The 15,701-nt window shown below is 41.0% G+C and overlaps 1 protein-coding gene across 1 annotated transcript in view; it reads left to right on the forward strand.

Moving 5' to 3' along the window:
• LTBP1 (latent transforming growth factor beta binding protein 1) overlaps positions 1-15,701 on the forward strand; it is a 369,767-nt gene that overhangs the window by 325,617 nt on the left and 28,449 nt on the right. Inside the window, 2 exon segments of the mRNA XM_032497326.1 lie at positions 1,456-1,581; positions 4,969-5,112. Of these exon segments, the coding sequence (XP_032353217.1) occupies positions 1,456-1,581; positions 4,969-5,112 (270 nt within the window).

Genomic DNA, 15,701 nt, shown 5'->3' on the forward strand with positions numbered 1-15,701 from the left:
TCTTAACATTTTTGAGGGCAGTGAGGGAAGGAGCCGGGGGAATCACTGAAGATGCAGGAGAAGGATAAGCAGGTGGGACTAGAGGGAGAGGAGACGGTAGAGATGGAGAACGGGCCCAGCCTTGAAAGGAGAAGGGACACAGTTTTGAACTGAGAAAATTAGGAAACCTTTGTAGTCAAATTTTACAATTCAAAAGTGAGACAGTCTCCGAAGTTACGCTTGGTAGTGTTGGGAAATCTGGAAGAGAGGCGAGGGATCTACGTGCATGCATTTTCTTGAAAATTTTTTGCCTCGGCGTTAAAAATTTTAGAAAGAGAAAACTCTGTTAGTATGAACTCCCCCAAACTAAATTCTGTCGAGTGCTATTTAACTTGTCATTTTCTTGATCATTTGTTATGTTACGTCATTATTTGAACATAAAAGTAAAATCTTCTTCATGTGCATTTGGATGCAGTAATTTCATTTCCTCTTGACGGTTTCTACACAACTTACGTTTGGGGACTGTCTGGTCCAGAGGCAGGGAAGACAGGGAGCTTGGATGGTGGGAGTGTGCGGCGCAGCTGTCGACAAGGAGAATGGGGATGATGGGGATGCGAGGAGGGGGAGGAAAGTGAGTAACTGTGAAGATAAAGAAGGACTGTAGCAGATGGTCCATTTGTAACTTTACAATTGAGACTGCTTTTGTGAGAACATTTTTATTAGTGGGGAATAAAAACATACAACTATTTTCTCATCAAGCATATAAAGAACAAAATGAATTTACAAGTTGGCCCCTGGCTCATCAGTTGAAGCAGCACTGACATTTAGGACCTTGCATGGCTATAACTTGGTGACAGGAAATCTTGTGACTATAATCTCTCCTCTGGAGTAACTGGGACTGGCTGGCTACACTGCTGATTTCATCAGGCCCTTTCTCTCCCTGACCTCGCTGCCCCTCTCCCTTTCCCTTCCGCCTCCTCTCCTTCCTTCGAGAGAATGCTGTTTAGGCTTGACCGAGGTTATCTCTAGGGTTCAGTAAATCATTGCCCAGGCAGACCAATGCTTCCACTCCCCCCCCCCCCACCCCCTAGTTCTGCAGATAGAACTACTGGCGTTTACTGCAATCCAAAAAGGTGGCAATACTTTCACTGTTCCCCCAGGAGGAATATACTCTCCTTGCAAATAAGAGTTGAAAACATGTAGAAAACACTGACCACAGCCATTGCAGCCATCATTTCAGTTTGAAAACATTTCCTGAGGAAAAGTCAATGTTTTCTCATAGAACCCAGTATTTTGTCTGTTGAGACATGTTCATCAAAACATTTTATTTGTATGTAAAATGTTTGAAAAGTTCGTTCTGTGTAAACATGATCATCTCATACTGACCGGGGTGTGTTGAGCACCTCTGTCTACCCATTAATATCTGGTGTTTGTCAGTCTGTGTTTTGTGTCTCATGCTCCATGTCTTTTTTGCAGATATTGATGAATGTGTAAACAACACTGTTTGTGACACTCACGGGTTTTGTGACAATACGGCTGGCTCCTTCCGCTGCCTCTGTTATCAGGGCTTTCAGGCCCCACAGGATGGGCAAGGGTGTGTGGGTGAGTTTTTAGATTTTTTCTCACCGCCATGTTTCACATCTCCCCATTGAAGAGAAACATCAACCACAGGAGAGATTGGAAGCAAGGTAATCGGGACAGAATTTCATCATCATTTGATCTTGTCATACAGTTTGAAGATGTGCAAAAAGATCCCGTGGCTTCTGAAATGGTTGAGGACATTAAGAAATAGAGACGCATAACTTAGGATTTAAACGTATTATTAAAAAGAGCATCTGTTTAAACTCTTAGCTGGGTATGCGGAACGCTGCAGTCCCTCCTGCACAGGAAATGGAGTCTGGTGTGCGGTAGATCTTGTCTGTCTTCAAAATGCACCTCCTTAGGCAATGCGTTTAAGGAAAAGCGTTGGCAAGAGTTTCTGTTTCCAGGAATAACACCCGTAAAATGATGCTTTGGATTGTGCAACCATATTTCTTCAGTCTGTTCTGGGATTGACAGAGCTGGAAGGAATCTTGAATATCATCAGATGTCCGAGAATATGGTCCAGCACATGCTCACATGGAAGAAGATACCTTATATTTCAAGTTCTGATCAGCCATGATTTCTTTAAATCAAATTCATTGTGAGACATATTTGCAATTAGAATAATTAAATGTGAAAGAAAGGTTATTCATTTCAGAACTTGACAGATTACAAGGCTTTTTCATTATTCTTAATTAAGAAAAACAGCTCTGTCCATTACATGACAGACAACGTTTGAGGGGGAGTCAGTAACTTTTTGGTGTGGAAATTTGTAATTAAAGGATCCATTCATTTCCCATCTGTATTAAACTGGGAAAACAATCTGTTTGGAAGTTTACTGATAAAATCACTTGAATAGTAACTGCTTTTAAGCTAACACTGTTGTAATCATTTGTTCCAGCCCCTACTTTAGTCTCCTTTGCGCTAAAAAATACAAGCGATAAAAACCATCTCCTATTCCCTAAATATTTTGACTTAATAGGTCATGTGATCTGGCCCCCACTTACCTTCTCAGCGTCACCACCTGCTTCCTCACCATGTACATTCCTGCGGCATAAAACTGCTTATGGTTGCTCACATAACTGGGAAGTTACTAGGCTGCTCTTTGCTCCTTCTGCTGGGAACATCCTCCTGACCTCCCCTTCCCCGAGCCTAGATTCATCCTGCTTACTCCTGAAGCCGGAGATTAGATGTCACCTCCTCCCAGATACCATCCCTGCTCCACTTCTCACTCTCAATGCTAAGCTGTGAGCCCTCCACCTGCTCCCAGAATACTTAGAGCAGAATCTGTTGCCGTACTTAACAACCTTTTTTTTTTTTTTTTGCAATAATTTAATCATGTGTGTGCTGCCTGTAACTGCCTTGTCCAGTGTGACCAGCTCCATGTGACTGAGAACTGTGTGTGTGTGTGTGTCCTGGCTGCGCCTCGTGTTCGGCCTGTTGTAGATGCTTAGTAAATGTTAACTCCTGAGATATCAGATGCCCAACCACTGAGCCCACATAGCTCCTGAGCCCCTGGTTAGTGTTCATCTCTAACCAGCCAGATGGTTAGAACCAAACCTATGTCAATGTTTCATTTCAGACCATAAAACACCACCCTTAGAGAAGAAATAGCTCTGACCATTTAATGAACTCAACAGGTGGTGGTATATTTTGTCTGTTGAGGCTCTCTTTGAAAAATATGCACGGAGCACCTGTCATATGCACCTCGCCACACTGGGTGTTCTATGGGGTTTGAGTTGAGTCAGCCCTCTGGGGCCAGCTTTTGGCCACTCTGTTCCCTCTGCGAGGACCCTGGCTGCCCACCATCCTCCTTACGGTCTCTTCCTTCAGACAGAGCTTGGCTCTGATGGCCTGCCTCTGCCCACCCCTGCGCTTCAGGTGCACTGTTCCGTGCTTTCCGAGCGCTCTGCACTTCCACTGCCAGCACTTATCCTGGCCTGTACGCGTGTCTGATTGGTTTCCCTGGCTTGACGGTGAGCTCCCTGAAGGCAGGAGCTGGGCCTGCCTGACTCATCATTGCTTCCCCAGTCTGACCCACAGGAGTGAACGAGAAAACACTTTTTGATTGAATGAATGCAGTTTGGTAGGAGAGATTTCAATAGCCATGGAAATAATACAAATTAGAAAGTGGAAAATTCCACTTGACATTTACCTAAAATTGATAAATGCAAACTGGCAAATTTCTAAAGTCAATTTTTCTGGCCTAAATTATGACTGTCTAGGTGGATTAAATATACCAACTCTCTGCTTTACTTTGTCATAAAATCTTTTTATAAGCAAAACTCAGCTCATTGGATTTATATCTGTTTATATACAAAGTGAAATGGAAACTGAGGTAATTAACCAAATAAGTCAAGAGACATAAACCTTTTGTCCAATTAACTGGGTATAGCAAGTGAAAATAGTATTTTTTTCTAAATGATTTGGATAATTGCTCAAATGTTTAACTTTGTATAAACCATGTCAGAGTGTGCTCATGAAAGCTAATGTTTGTACATGTTTAGTCATGTTTAATGCATAGAATACATGAGCGTTTCAGATGTCAAGTCTGGTACTTTGTTTAACTGGGCACTCATGAGTAAAATTTCTTCAGAGGAGAAAAGGTAAAAAGTAGTATTGGGCAAGGGCAGGCATAAAATTAGCCTTTCTTTCTGGCTATGTCCTTGCATAATATTGAATAACATTGACTTATCTGTGAGTTTTTTGTGTTTCAGTTCAGTATATTTAAGTACAAAAGAAAAACATCTAGCAAAATAGAAAGTACACTGTGGAACACCAGCAGAGTTTTTAAAGGCATAGTGAAGTCATTGAGAAGCTATTGGACGGATTTGTTTCCCATGAATGATTAATGTAGCCCCGTGACTATTTCCAGGGGTCTTCCCTTCACTTCTCAAAGGGATACACAACCTGAATCCTGGTTGTTAAATTAGGGACATTTTGGCTGCTAGGGAGCTATGGTTTTAGACATTTGAGTAGATTGAAAACAATTTCTGAAAATGAATTTAAAGAATTCTATGGTTTCTGAAGTGCCCATGCTGCTAATTTTCCTCAAATTAAGAACTGAGAGAAGAGTATCAGTACTTAGGACCTCATTATGTCCTCAGGGAGGAGAAGATTAAGCAGTCAACGTGTACATGCAATGCCCGAGGTACAATTCCAAGGTGTTCCTTAGAGCCGGAATTGGAACTTGAAAACTTCGCTTTGCATTTTCATAGCCCTTTCACACAAACCAAAGCTTGCAGCCCTGCCTCTGGGAGCCCCTTCGCACAAAGAGCAGAAGGGACTGATGGCTCCCTGGGGACCCCTTGTGTCCAGCAGACACTGCCGGCCCTGGCACAGCTGGTAAGACAAAGAGCTGTCAGGAGTGAGGAGCATGTCTGACTTGATCTGTGCTCCCTTTTCCAGATGTGAACGAGTGTGAGCTGCTCAGTGGCGTGTGTGGGGAAGCCTTCTGTGAAAACGTAGAAGGATCCTTCCTGTGTGTGTGCGCCGACGAAAGCCAGGAGTACAGCCCCATGACCGGGCAGTGCCGCTCCCGGGCCTCAGGAGGTGAGTGGCACTGTTGGGCTGGAGGGCTTATCTCAGGGGCCTGTCCCTACCCCGTTTGGGGGCGAGACACTCTGGGAGTGAGGGAAGAAATCACCAGATATTTTGGCACCATGCTTTTTCTGGAAGCTTCCATGCTTTTTCTGAGCCTGCCTTATCACTGGAATTAGGATGTGGGCGATGACTGTTGAAGCTAGCTGGCTTCTAACGTGCTTTCCAAGCTGGAGACGCCATGGGTAGGGTGAAGAGCCAAAATGATGAGAACATTGGCTGGGAATTGCCTAAAACTCAGAGAGCCATCAGCTCAGGGTTTAATATGGCAACATCTCATTAAGTTGCATAATTCTTCTTTCTTGGCCCTTGGAGAAACGTATCTTGACACTTCTCTAAATTAAAAGCAACATATAGACCTCTCAGGATCTACAAAGGCTTCCTTCCACTTGGAATTCTTAAGGTGTTTTTTTTCCAGAGTTTGGCCCTAGAGAGTGGCTGTGTCATCATGGCACGAATGGGAATAGAGCTGATAGCTTTCCAGATAAATCCATCAACTTCCAGATTACCCTTTTAGGTTGTGCCATGTGGCTATAGTATGGTTGTATTTTGAGGAAAGTAGAAGACTGACTGGCCCTTAGAGACGCAAATAAAATGAAACAGAGACTGTGTTACTGTCATGCTCAATCCTGGTTGATTGTATCCATGCTTCTGAGATAGCTTTCACTATTCCTCAGTAGGGTACCCTTGTTCTGTGTGAAAGGCTTCTCTTTGCAAGTAATAGGGAATAAAATATAAAAAATACTTTCATCTGCACACATTTTTCTTCTGAGGCGAGGGGTGCAGAATTAAATGTACAGACAGTCATTCAGATGGCTAGGAAGGGGAAGAAAGAATGACTGGAGGGAGGGGTTGCTCTTCATTCAATGAGCACCACCACAACTCATGAGCCATAAAGAAAAGACTTTTCATCAAAAAAACAAACCAAAAATCAAAAACCTGACTGGCCAATAACAGGATTAGTTAAATAACTGCCTTTTTCTTATTTGTCTTTGGCTTTGTAGAGTAGCCCCTTCCCTGCAGTCTTATTTTGACTTAAACGATTTGCATCTAATTTTCTATAGTCATTAAGTGATCTCTAGGAAGATTAGGCAGCCATGATAAATGCATATGATACAATGTCAAGTGAAAACTCCAGTGATCATAATTTGTGGAGGAAGGGAAGGAAAGAAGACATAAAAAGATAATTTTTGGAATTAATGGTAATTTTAGCTTCTTCCTTTGTTTTCCAAATTTTTGTAATACTTTAAATTGGAACGACCAGAGTTCTGGTGTGCTCTTTCCCAACTGTGTAAGCTTGGGCATGTCATTCAACATCTATGAGTTTTGATTTTTCTGAACTGTAAAACAAGATTTATATTTACTTCACAGAGTTGTATTTTTTTTAAATCACATACATAAAAGCCATTTGTTAATAACTAAGTACTATATGGAGTATTAAAATGAAGTATTACAATCCAAACACATAAGGGTTATCTATTCCTCTTCTTTTTGTGATCTCTTCTGAGTTGGGGCCTTTTAACTAGAAATACTTCTTTTTTCTTTTTTTCTTTTATTTATTTAGTTTTTATTGAGGTATAGTCAGTTACAGCGTGTCAATTTCTGGTGTACAGCATAATGTCCCAGGCATGCATATATATACATATGTTCATTTTCATATTCTTTTTCCTTAAAGTTTATTGTAAGATATTCAGTATCATTCCCTGTGCTTTACAGAAGAAATTTGGGGTTTTTTAATCTATTTTCATATATAGTGGTTAACCTTTGCAAATCTCAAACTCCCAGATGTATCCCTTCCCACCCCCTTCCCCCCAGTAACCGTAAGATTGTTTACCATATCTGCGAGTCTGTTTCTGTTTTGTAGATGAGTTCAACAAATCCTTTTCTGATAGAATGTGTTAGTAATGTCGAGAAATGGTTCGTTCACTTCACATAGCTTCAATTATGGGACATGTCTGGGGTCCTGAACTTGGCTCATTTCTTTTTTTAGAGGTTAATGATGCCTTAATAGGATCATGAGACCATCTGAACCATTCTTGGTGAACTAGACTGGCTCACCCGTAAATTGCTCCTTAAAACGTTACAGTGACTCTTTTTGTAAGCCTTGTTCCTCATCTCCTATTTTTTAAAGTTTTTCTGTGACCAAGTCCCTAATACCTGCTTTGCCTTTTTGCTCCCTTCATTTCCTTGTTCTCTTGTTGAGTGACTTTCTGGAAAGTTCTCCCAGAGTTCACAAAGCACTCTCCTGCTTTCGCAAAGAACTCAGCTTGGTAAAGCTTGTCCACCAACAAATACATAGTTTCTCTTTCCTCTTAACATTATATCTGATCCTTTAATTTCTGGATTTGTTGCATATTTTCCCCATAGTTCTCTGGCTTCTGCCAAAATTGTTTCAAACATACTCAGTTGTTTTATTGGTCCATGTCAGTATAATCTGCTGTAGTAACTTGTGGAGCTTATTAATTTGTATAGTTCCTGGCAACTCTGATTTCTACCATACCTCAATTTGTATGGTTCTTGGCAAACTTGAATTGATTATATGGAGTCTTAAGATTGTCTGTGATGACATCTTCATCTTAGCCATTGTCTGTCCATGTCCTGAGAGACAGAGCAGCTATAAACTGCAGTAAGAGCCTCCTCCCTGACTTCATCAGAGCCAGTAATTGACCAGTTGTTTGAAAAAGGTGATTAAAACTGGAAATCATAAAAAAGAGAATGTCTTTTAAATATTTACATTTTAATTTAAAACCTGTAATATACATTTATTCCCCAGTCTCTGAAAAAGGGCTGAGTTCTGTCTTTGAGTGAAAGTCCATTTGTATTCTGCATGACTTGTCTTGCATAAACCACATCTAGTAAGCATGATCTACATCACCTACTTGAAAGGGAGTAAGAATTGAAAGGCCTTTTCAAAGTAAATGAGTGCAAAATCCCTCTAGATTTTTAGTTTTTCTCAATTTTCTACAGTTGTCTTATCCACACCTCCTTTGATAGCATTTTTCCCCCTAATTCAACCTTAGTCTTTCTAAAGCTTTTACTTGTTCTAGAAACAAGTCTTCTACTCACTCATATTTTCTTGATTTATGTACTATTTATGTAATTACAAAGATCAATACATTGGCACAGAGGGTTTGAGAAGAAACACAGCAGGGTCTCGGTCAGCCAGCAAACTACTCAACACATCAGAACAGAAGTGTGCAGACCCACCCGAGAACAGTCAACTGGCTGTAGGCCTTCCACCTGCTCATGGGTATAAGCCAGGATGTTTTTCTGGGTTGATCGAACAAGTTGGTTAAGTGGAGGCTGGTTAAAAGTGTGTGTGTCTTTCTCCCGTCAAAGAAGCTGCTGTTACATGGAACAAAACATTTTGTACCAAATTGAAGTTCAAGTTTTTATCAGGGACTCAAGCTAGTTTCATTATACACATGTTAGACTAACAGCTCGGATCTCATCCTTCCTGGAAAGTAATTAAGAAAAGAAAGATAAATTTGTTACCCAGGCTATAGTATTTTCGCTTGGCTGTAGAATTTCCCCAGGGCAGCAGGCATTCCGACAAGGAGCAGCAGAATAGTTATCAGAGGTGGTGTCTTACTGAGAACAGACCTGGGACTATTGGGTGGATGTCAGGAAGGCAGGTTTCGGATCAGTGTGCAGATGACATTTCTAATAACCAGAGGTAGTCAGCACACAGCTGTCTCATGAAATCGTGGGTGTTTCCCTAGTGATGTCCAAGAGCAGGTAGGACCCCCACTGGCTGGCAGAAGGCCTCCTACTTCCAGCAGGATGTTGTCCTAGGTGACCTTGAAGGTACTTTAGAACTTTAATGACCTAGGATTTTTATTTCTAAACTACTTCTTGGCTCCTACCTAATTTTTTGTTTTTACGTCTGGTCTGTTGTTTTCACTGCCTGGGCCTTTGGCCACTCATTTACATTGCTATGCATTGCCTAAAAGCACCTGAAACAGAAATCACTAAAAAATGTCCAGGCCAGACCTCTCATCACCTATGAGAGCGTATGGATGTGAAATATAGCCTGATTTTTCATTTCCTCAGTGCCTGTGATAATTGCTCAATAACAACTTTATGTCCTTGGGCACTCTAAAGGAAGCAGTCAATATTTAGTCTTGGCAACTGCAGCCTTCACACTTTACCCATAATATGCTGTTCCCTGCTTTGATTGGTGCACAGAGGAGACTATGTGGTAGGAACTGAATTTCATTTTTATAATAGAAGATATAATGAAAAGAAAAAGATATACTATTATTAATGCAGCTGTTCCTCACTTTAAGCAAAGCTGATAAACAAGATCAGAAATTATAAGATGTATAAATTGGAGTGATTATTTACATCATAAAATATTTATTCTTTACAAAATTCATGATAGTGTTTCCTTAAATACCAGTTTTCTCTAATATATTTAAGAGCTCATTCTCACATCACAAACTACGTCCTAGACTGCTACATCCAGAGACCACCTCAGTGTTCATCCAGCCCAGCTCCTTCATTTACAAGTAAGGAAGTCAAGGCCCAGAGAGAAGTTCTAAATGTTATTCTTAGGGTCATATAGCTAATTCTTTGCAGATATTGGCCCAGAAACCCTCTTCCAGGATCTTTCCACTTAATTCTACTTCTCAAGGCCGAGGACCCCATGACACCACATTCTCCTAAAAATTGGCTTCCTTTTCACTTTATTTCTTTGTTTTGCTCTCATTATTAATGTGTATTCTTAGAAAATTGGCAAATACAAAAATGAATCAAGAAAGAAAATCCCCTGCAGTGTCACTGTCCAGGGATAATCTGTCACCATTTTGACCTCCAGATTCTTTAAATGGACATCCTTACTCCCCCAACCTCCGTTGAACCGTCTCCCATTTGATCCTCAGTACACTGAGATCAGGCCCTCAGACCCCTCATCTGGGTGAAACGTCTTCCTCTTGGGTCATCAGTGACGTCTGTCTGCTCAAGCCATTAGTCTCGTGTCTCACTCCATCTCTGAAACAGTCAACGGTGGTTTCTCGTCTTCCCTCCCCATTCCCCTTTGATGGACTTCAGGACATTACTCTTCCCTTTGTCCTCCTACCTTTTGCACTGGTGTTTTTCTGTCTCATTTTAGATTCTTTTTCAATCACCATTTCGTAAATAATGTCCCGGAGAGTTGCATGTTTAGCCCTCTTTTTACTCTATCCTCCTGGGATATTTTATCCTCTTCTCCGGGTCAACTATTACTTACATGGTGTGGGTGGCCAAGTTACTATCTTCTGCCTTCTGAGTGCTACACTTCTGTTCCCAGCTGCCTATTATTGGACCTTTCCCCCAGGGTGTCTTGTAACGTCTCCACATGAAATTATCCGAAACCAAATTAATGACTGTTCCTCCTCCGACTGTTATTCTCCCTGTGTACACTCATTCATTGCCGAACATGCCATACTGGAAATCCTGAAGTCACACTTTAATTTTTCTCCCTATCCATCCAAGCCCTCATCCTGCCAACTCTGCCTCAGCGGTATTCTTCAGACCTCTCTCTGCGCCTCTGTTACCACGGCCCCAGGCATCCCTTACCTGGACTGTGGCTGGCAGCAGCCTCCTGACTTCTCTCCCTGCCTCTCCTCCATTCCTGCTCCATGCTGCTGCCAGTTCACATTTTCGAAACAAATCTGGTTTTAAATCCTTAAGACTGTCAGCTGCTTACTACTGCCTGCAGCCTGAAGTCCACATCCATTAGCTTGGTAACGGGACCCTGTATGCTCTGTCATTCCTCTTCGCCTTGCCTGGAACCCAGCTCACCGCTTAGCACAGTGCCTCACCTATGGCAGACACTTGGTACCTACTGCACAAAATAGTCTCCCTGCATTCGAGAATGTGTTCCTTCTGTACCCCTTCGTCTAAATCCTAGCTAGTCCTGTAGAATAAGTATTCATTTTATCAAAGATATAATGGACCACACCTAGTGGAGGAATGATCTGCTAACACTTCTAGGTGGGAGGCTACTTCCTCTATGTGCTTTGGTTAAATTACAAGCAGAGCAAAAGGAAAAAAGAGCAGCTCCCTGCTGTCAGGGCACACATTGTGCAAATCATCCTTGTGGTTCTGACAATTGAACTCAAAAAGCGTTCTTGTTCTCTCTTCCAAGGGAGGTCCGCTACAGGTTTTGTATATGTACATTTTTTTTTAAAGGCAAGAGACCATATATATCACTCAACTGTTATATTTGGCAGAGTGGGTTTTTTTTTTAATGTGTTTAGTTAACCTGTAAAATAAATTATCATTGAAGGAGTTTTTAAAAAATAATTTCTGATTGGAAAAAAAGACCTTTGGTAGGAAAAAAAAATTAAAGACAGTGAAACCACAGAATTTAGAATGCAAACATTGTAAAATGCCATAGAACTCTTGAGGTCTTATTGTGTATTTGTAATGGATCTATACCATGAATGTAGGTAAAGCTGAGGAAAATATGTTCATTTGTTATTTAAAAAAAGAAGATCAAGTTTCTTCCCACCTTCAAAGATAATAGTGAGAAGAGTTTACTACCAAATCATGCTTTTATTTTTATGAAATTTTCTGTTTGCTGTGTATAGCACCTAAAATAATATCAGAGGTTTTGATAAAGAGGTGCCCATATTGAATGAACTGACATATCAATTGAACAAAATGACAGACTTGAACCAGGTATATATAAATCATTTTATCTTCTTAATACGAGAGACACCCTGTTGCATTAGAACTGCATTTGGGACCCTAGAATTTGCTACAGATAAGGCCTAAGGAAGAATGGTTTGTACAATTCCGTTTAAGTGTTCCCAGACGGTTTGCGTGTGGCGGGCCCTGGCCGTGCCCCTGTGCGGCTGTCATGACGGGGCTCGTGCTGCTGGGGCGTCGCTGTTTCCGGGCGCCGTCGCCGGACGTGCTTCCTGTTCCACCTCGTGCAGAGCTGCGGCTCCGGTTTTTCTTCCTCCGCGGCGCTTTATGCTGCTTTCAGGAGCCGCCTCTTTCACCCAGATATGCCGGCTCTTCTTCTCCCGTGTCTGGCACTGTGTCCGTAAGTCAGACTTTCTCCTCCCTGCGTCCTCTCCCATGGCTGTTCCTCTCCCAGGCTCACTCTTCCCAGTTTCTTCTAACTTCCTCACCAGGAAAAAAACAAAAAAACAAAAAACAAATAACAGAACCAAAAAAACCCCTCGCTTCCACCTGGCAAGGTCCTGAAGCGACTTTCTTCCAACAGACACTGGCTTTGTCCTCTGCTCCCTCACCTAGGTTAAAAACACAGCTATTGCTTGTCCCCATGTTAATCATCCCTGCCTTGTTCTCATGACTCGTGACTCCTTCTGCAAACCACCTCTCCCCTCGTCTGCTCTACCCACAGTCCTAAGTATTGTACTTTTTACTCCTCCTCGCCTCTGTTGTACTTTAGTTTCTGGCCAATTTATTTTTATTTTTCAAGAAGTTGACTCAGATGGCACCTCCTCCAGGCAGCCTTCTGGGATAGCCTTGCCCACCCGACCCCCTCCAGGGTGGCTTACACGCCCAGCACTTGCTTTCCTAGCACTATCGTGCCCTGATTCCCCACCTGATTGACATCTTTAACAGTGGAAACTGTGTGGAAGAATCTTCTTTCAAAGTATTTTCGCTCTTGTTCTTTACATTCTAACGATCATTTTGATTTCTGTCACAAGTTGACCACTTTTCTACAGTCTTCGTTTTTATTTGCATCTCTTCGTATCCAGTCCATTCCTGTTGTCAATGCTTATTTTCTGAAAATCATCAATGGCTTTCTTCTAAGTTCCACATACACACACACGCACTTCTCATCTTCAGAGTCTTTGAATGAGAAAACTAGAGGGGGAAATGAATTTCCAAGTTCTCTTTTACTCCTTCTTGGAATATTACACTAGAATTCTCTTTCCCATAAAAGCATGAGTCGGTATAAAACATTAGTGTCTGTGGTGATTTTAAAAACAGTAAAACTTCCTGAGTAATTCTGTTGAAAGTAATTAACTGAACATTACCACAGTCACTGGGTTTTATAAATTAATGTCTTTTTCTGGACGAGGGCAGCTGTTTCATTTGGGGGCATTGTTTGCTCGCACGTATCTGCGATGTGACTCCTTGGTCACTGTCATCACTCTGTCTCAGAAGAGTATGGAGGGGATTGGCGCCTTCAGAACACATTGCAAATGCAAAGTGAAAGCAAAGGCTCATTTAGAATGCTCATGTTCACATTAACCAAAAAAATCCAGATCTCCTCACCCCAACAGCAAACCTAAGATTAGCAGGAAACAGTCCTACAAGTGAACACACACATCCTCTTCCTTCTAATGAAAGCAAGAGAGACGGTACCTACCACTCAAATCCACCCCTTCCTGTTCAGAGCACAGGAAAACGATCACCTTATTTGTGGCTTTATCACTGAACTCTGTACCAGCAGGGATTATCTGCTATCCCCTCCCCATTTGTCTCAAAGAGAAGAAGGAAGAAAAAGGGCAAAGCAAAATAAACTCTTGCTTGCTGGGATGCTAAGAAGCTAAGCCCCGTAGAAGAGGTTTGGGGAAAGCGTTAGACACAGGGATGTTGGACCCAACCTAAATATTCTCTTCCAAAAAGTGCGGATGCTGTATAACTTGCACTGTCTACTCATGGAGGTACTTTGTATATCACATGAAAAGGCACCTGTGAAAGTTTCTTCTAAAAAAGCACACATGTGAAAGGTCCCAAAACTCACTTCTTACCACTGGCCATGCCCCTGGGATTAAAATACTCACATTGCTTTTTATATGTAGACATTAAGCCAACCTCTTAATACAAGTTAAGAAATCAAATCTGGAAATGCTGGAGGAGAAGTAATATATTTCTTAGAAATCTGCAGCATGAGATATGTAGTACGACTAATCTTATAAAATCTTTAAGAAAAATAGAATTCATTCTTTTTAGATCTTGGCATCTTCTATAACTTTTGATTTGATCTTTTAAAGTTACTTTTTGATAGAAACATCCCTCCCCTGACAGCAGTGACCTCAAACTCATAGAGATTATTTTTAAAGAAATGACATGTATTTACTGATCAGAGTGTTCCCCCAATGGAAAAATGCTCTAGGAAGTTAATTATTTAAAGGTTAGGAAGATAGGGAAATTGTTGCTTTTCACAGAATGACCTTTGTGGATCAGTTTTTTTTTAAAAAAGGATTTGCATCTCTTTCCAAACAGGGATAAGGGCCTGACTAACCCTCAATTTCAGCTGTGTAAACACTGAAACTTCAAACTGCTTGGAAAGAAAATAAGAGCAAAACTTGTAACAACCAATGTAAAACCTGGATAAGACAATGGTATTGTCCCCCTTGTGCAATCACCTGTGAGTTTCCTTACAAAGAAAAACAGAAAAAAAGCAAAAATTATTTCATTCCTGTGAGTGTAAAAACCATTGCAGAAATAGTGTTTAAATGTATGTAAAGTTTTTGACTCAGAAGCCTGTCATGTCTAATGAATATGGCAGTTTTCACTGAGGTGCTGCTGTATCGTATTCCATTTTGTAATAAAAACTGTAACATACCTACAGCTTTGTCCACAAGGGGAAAAAAAAACAATTATTGAGCCCTCTTTTAACACACACTGTAAACTTGATTGGCAAAACTCTGGTTGTGTTGCTGGCTTGATTTATCTTTCTGAATGCATTCATTAATGACTAGCTATGTTTTTAGGGCAACTGAATAACATGACTGAGTGGACTTGTTCCTATTAATAAGCTGTTAATTTATTCACATGTTGAGAGAACCTTTATAAGATTTCCTACAGGGTTCATGATTGATTTAATAATAATTTTGAATATTTACTCTTAGTTTTCCCCAATGATCCCCTGTATAAGAACTTGCAGCCCCTCCTGAAGAGAATGGACTGGTTGGTGATTCGCTCCAATAGAGTGAGCAAAGCACGTGTCTCTCCTTTGCACACTGGAAAATCTAGTTGAGATGAGGGATGTGGCAGGTTTTATCCAATTTCACACACAAGGAAGTGATTTAAAACCACTTCATAACCTGCATAGGAATCAGCATTTCAGTTTTTTCCTGGACACTTATTCTAGGTTTGAATTTGTCATCAGCTATTAAAGCTAGGAGTCCAAGCTGAATTTTGTCAAAGGTAGAACAATCTGAGAATTCGCCAGAACCAAGTGAGAGGGATCTTTTATATGCTCACTGATGTTCTGTCGTCTGAGAGCCATTTATACGTTGAGGCTCTGTTTGCTGCTTTGCTAGTTCTTACTGCCGTAAGAGGAAAGAAGGGGCAGTAGCTTTTCTGGTAGAATTTTATGAACTTACATTTGAAGAACACCTTTGTGCTGTACACCAGAGATTGACACATTGTAACTGACTGTACTCCAGTGAAAAAAAGAACACCTTTGTTATTTGATATATTAATCAGGTTTCCGCAGTCAGTCTGACCCTGCCAAAATAAATATATAGGAAACTGTTATGAAAAAAGCTCATTAAACTCTCCTAATAATATGACTATCTACCAACTTAAAAAAAAGGTTAGTGTTGACATTAAAGTCTTAT

The sequence above is a fragment of the Camelus ferus genome, chromosome 15, assembly GCF_009834535.1.
Source record: "Camelus ferus isolate YT-003-E chromosome 15, BCGSAC_Cfer_1.0, whole genome shotgun sequence".
In the NCBI taxonomy this organism is placed as follows: Eukaryota; Metazoa; Chordata; class Mammalia; order Artiodactyla; family Camelidae; genus Camelus; species Camelus ferus.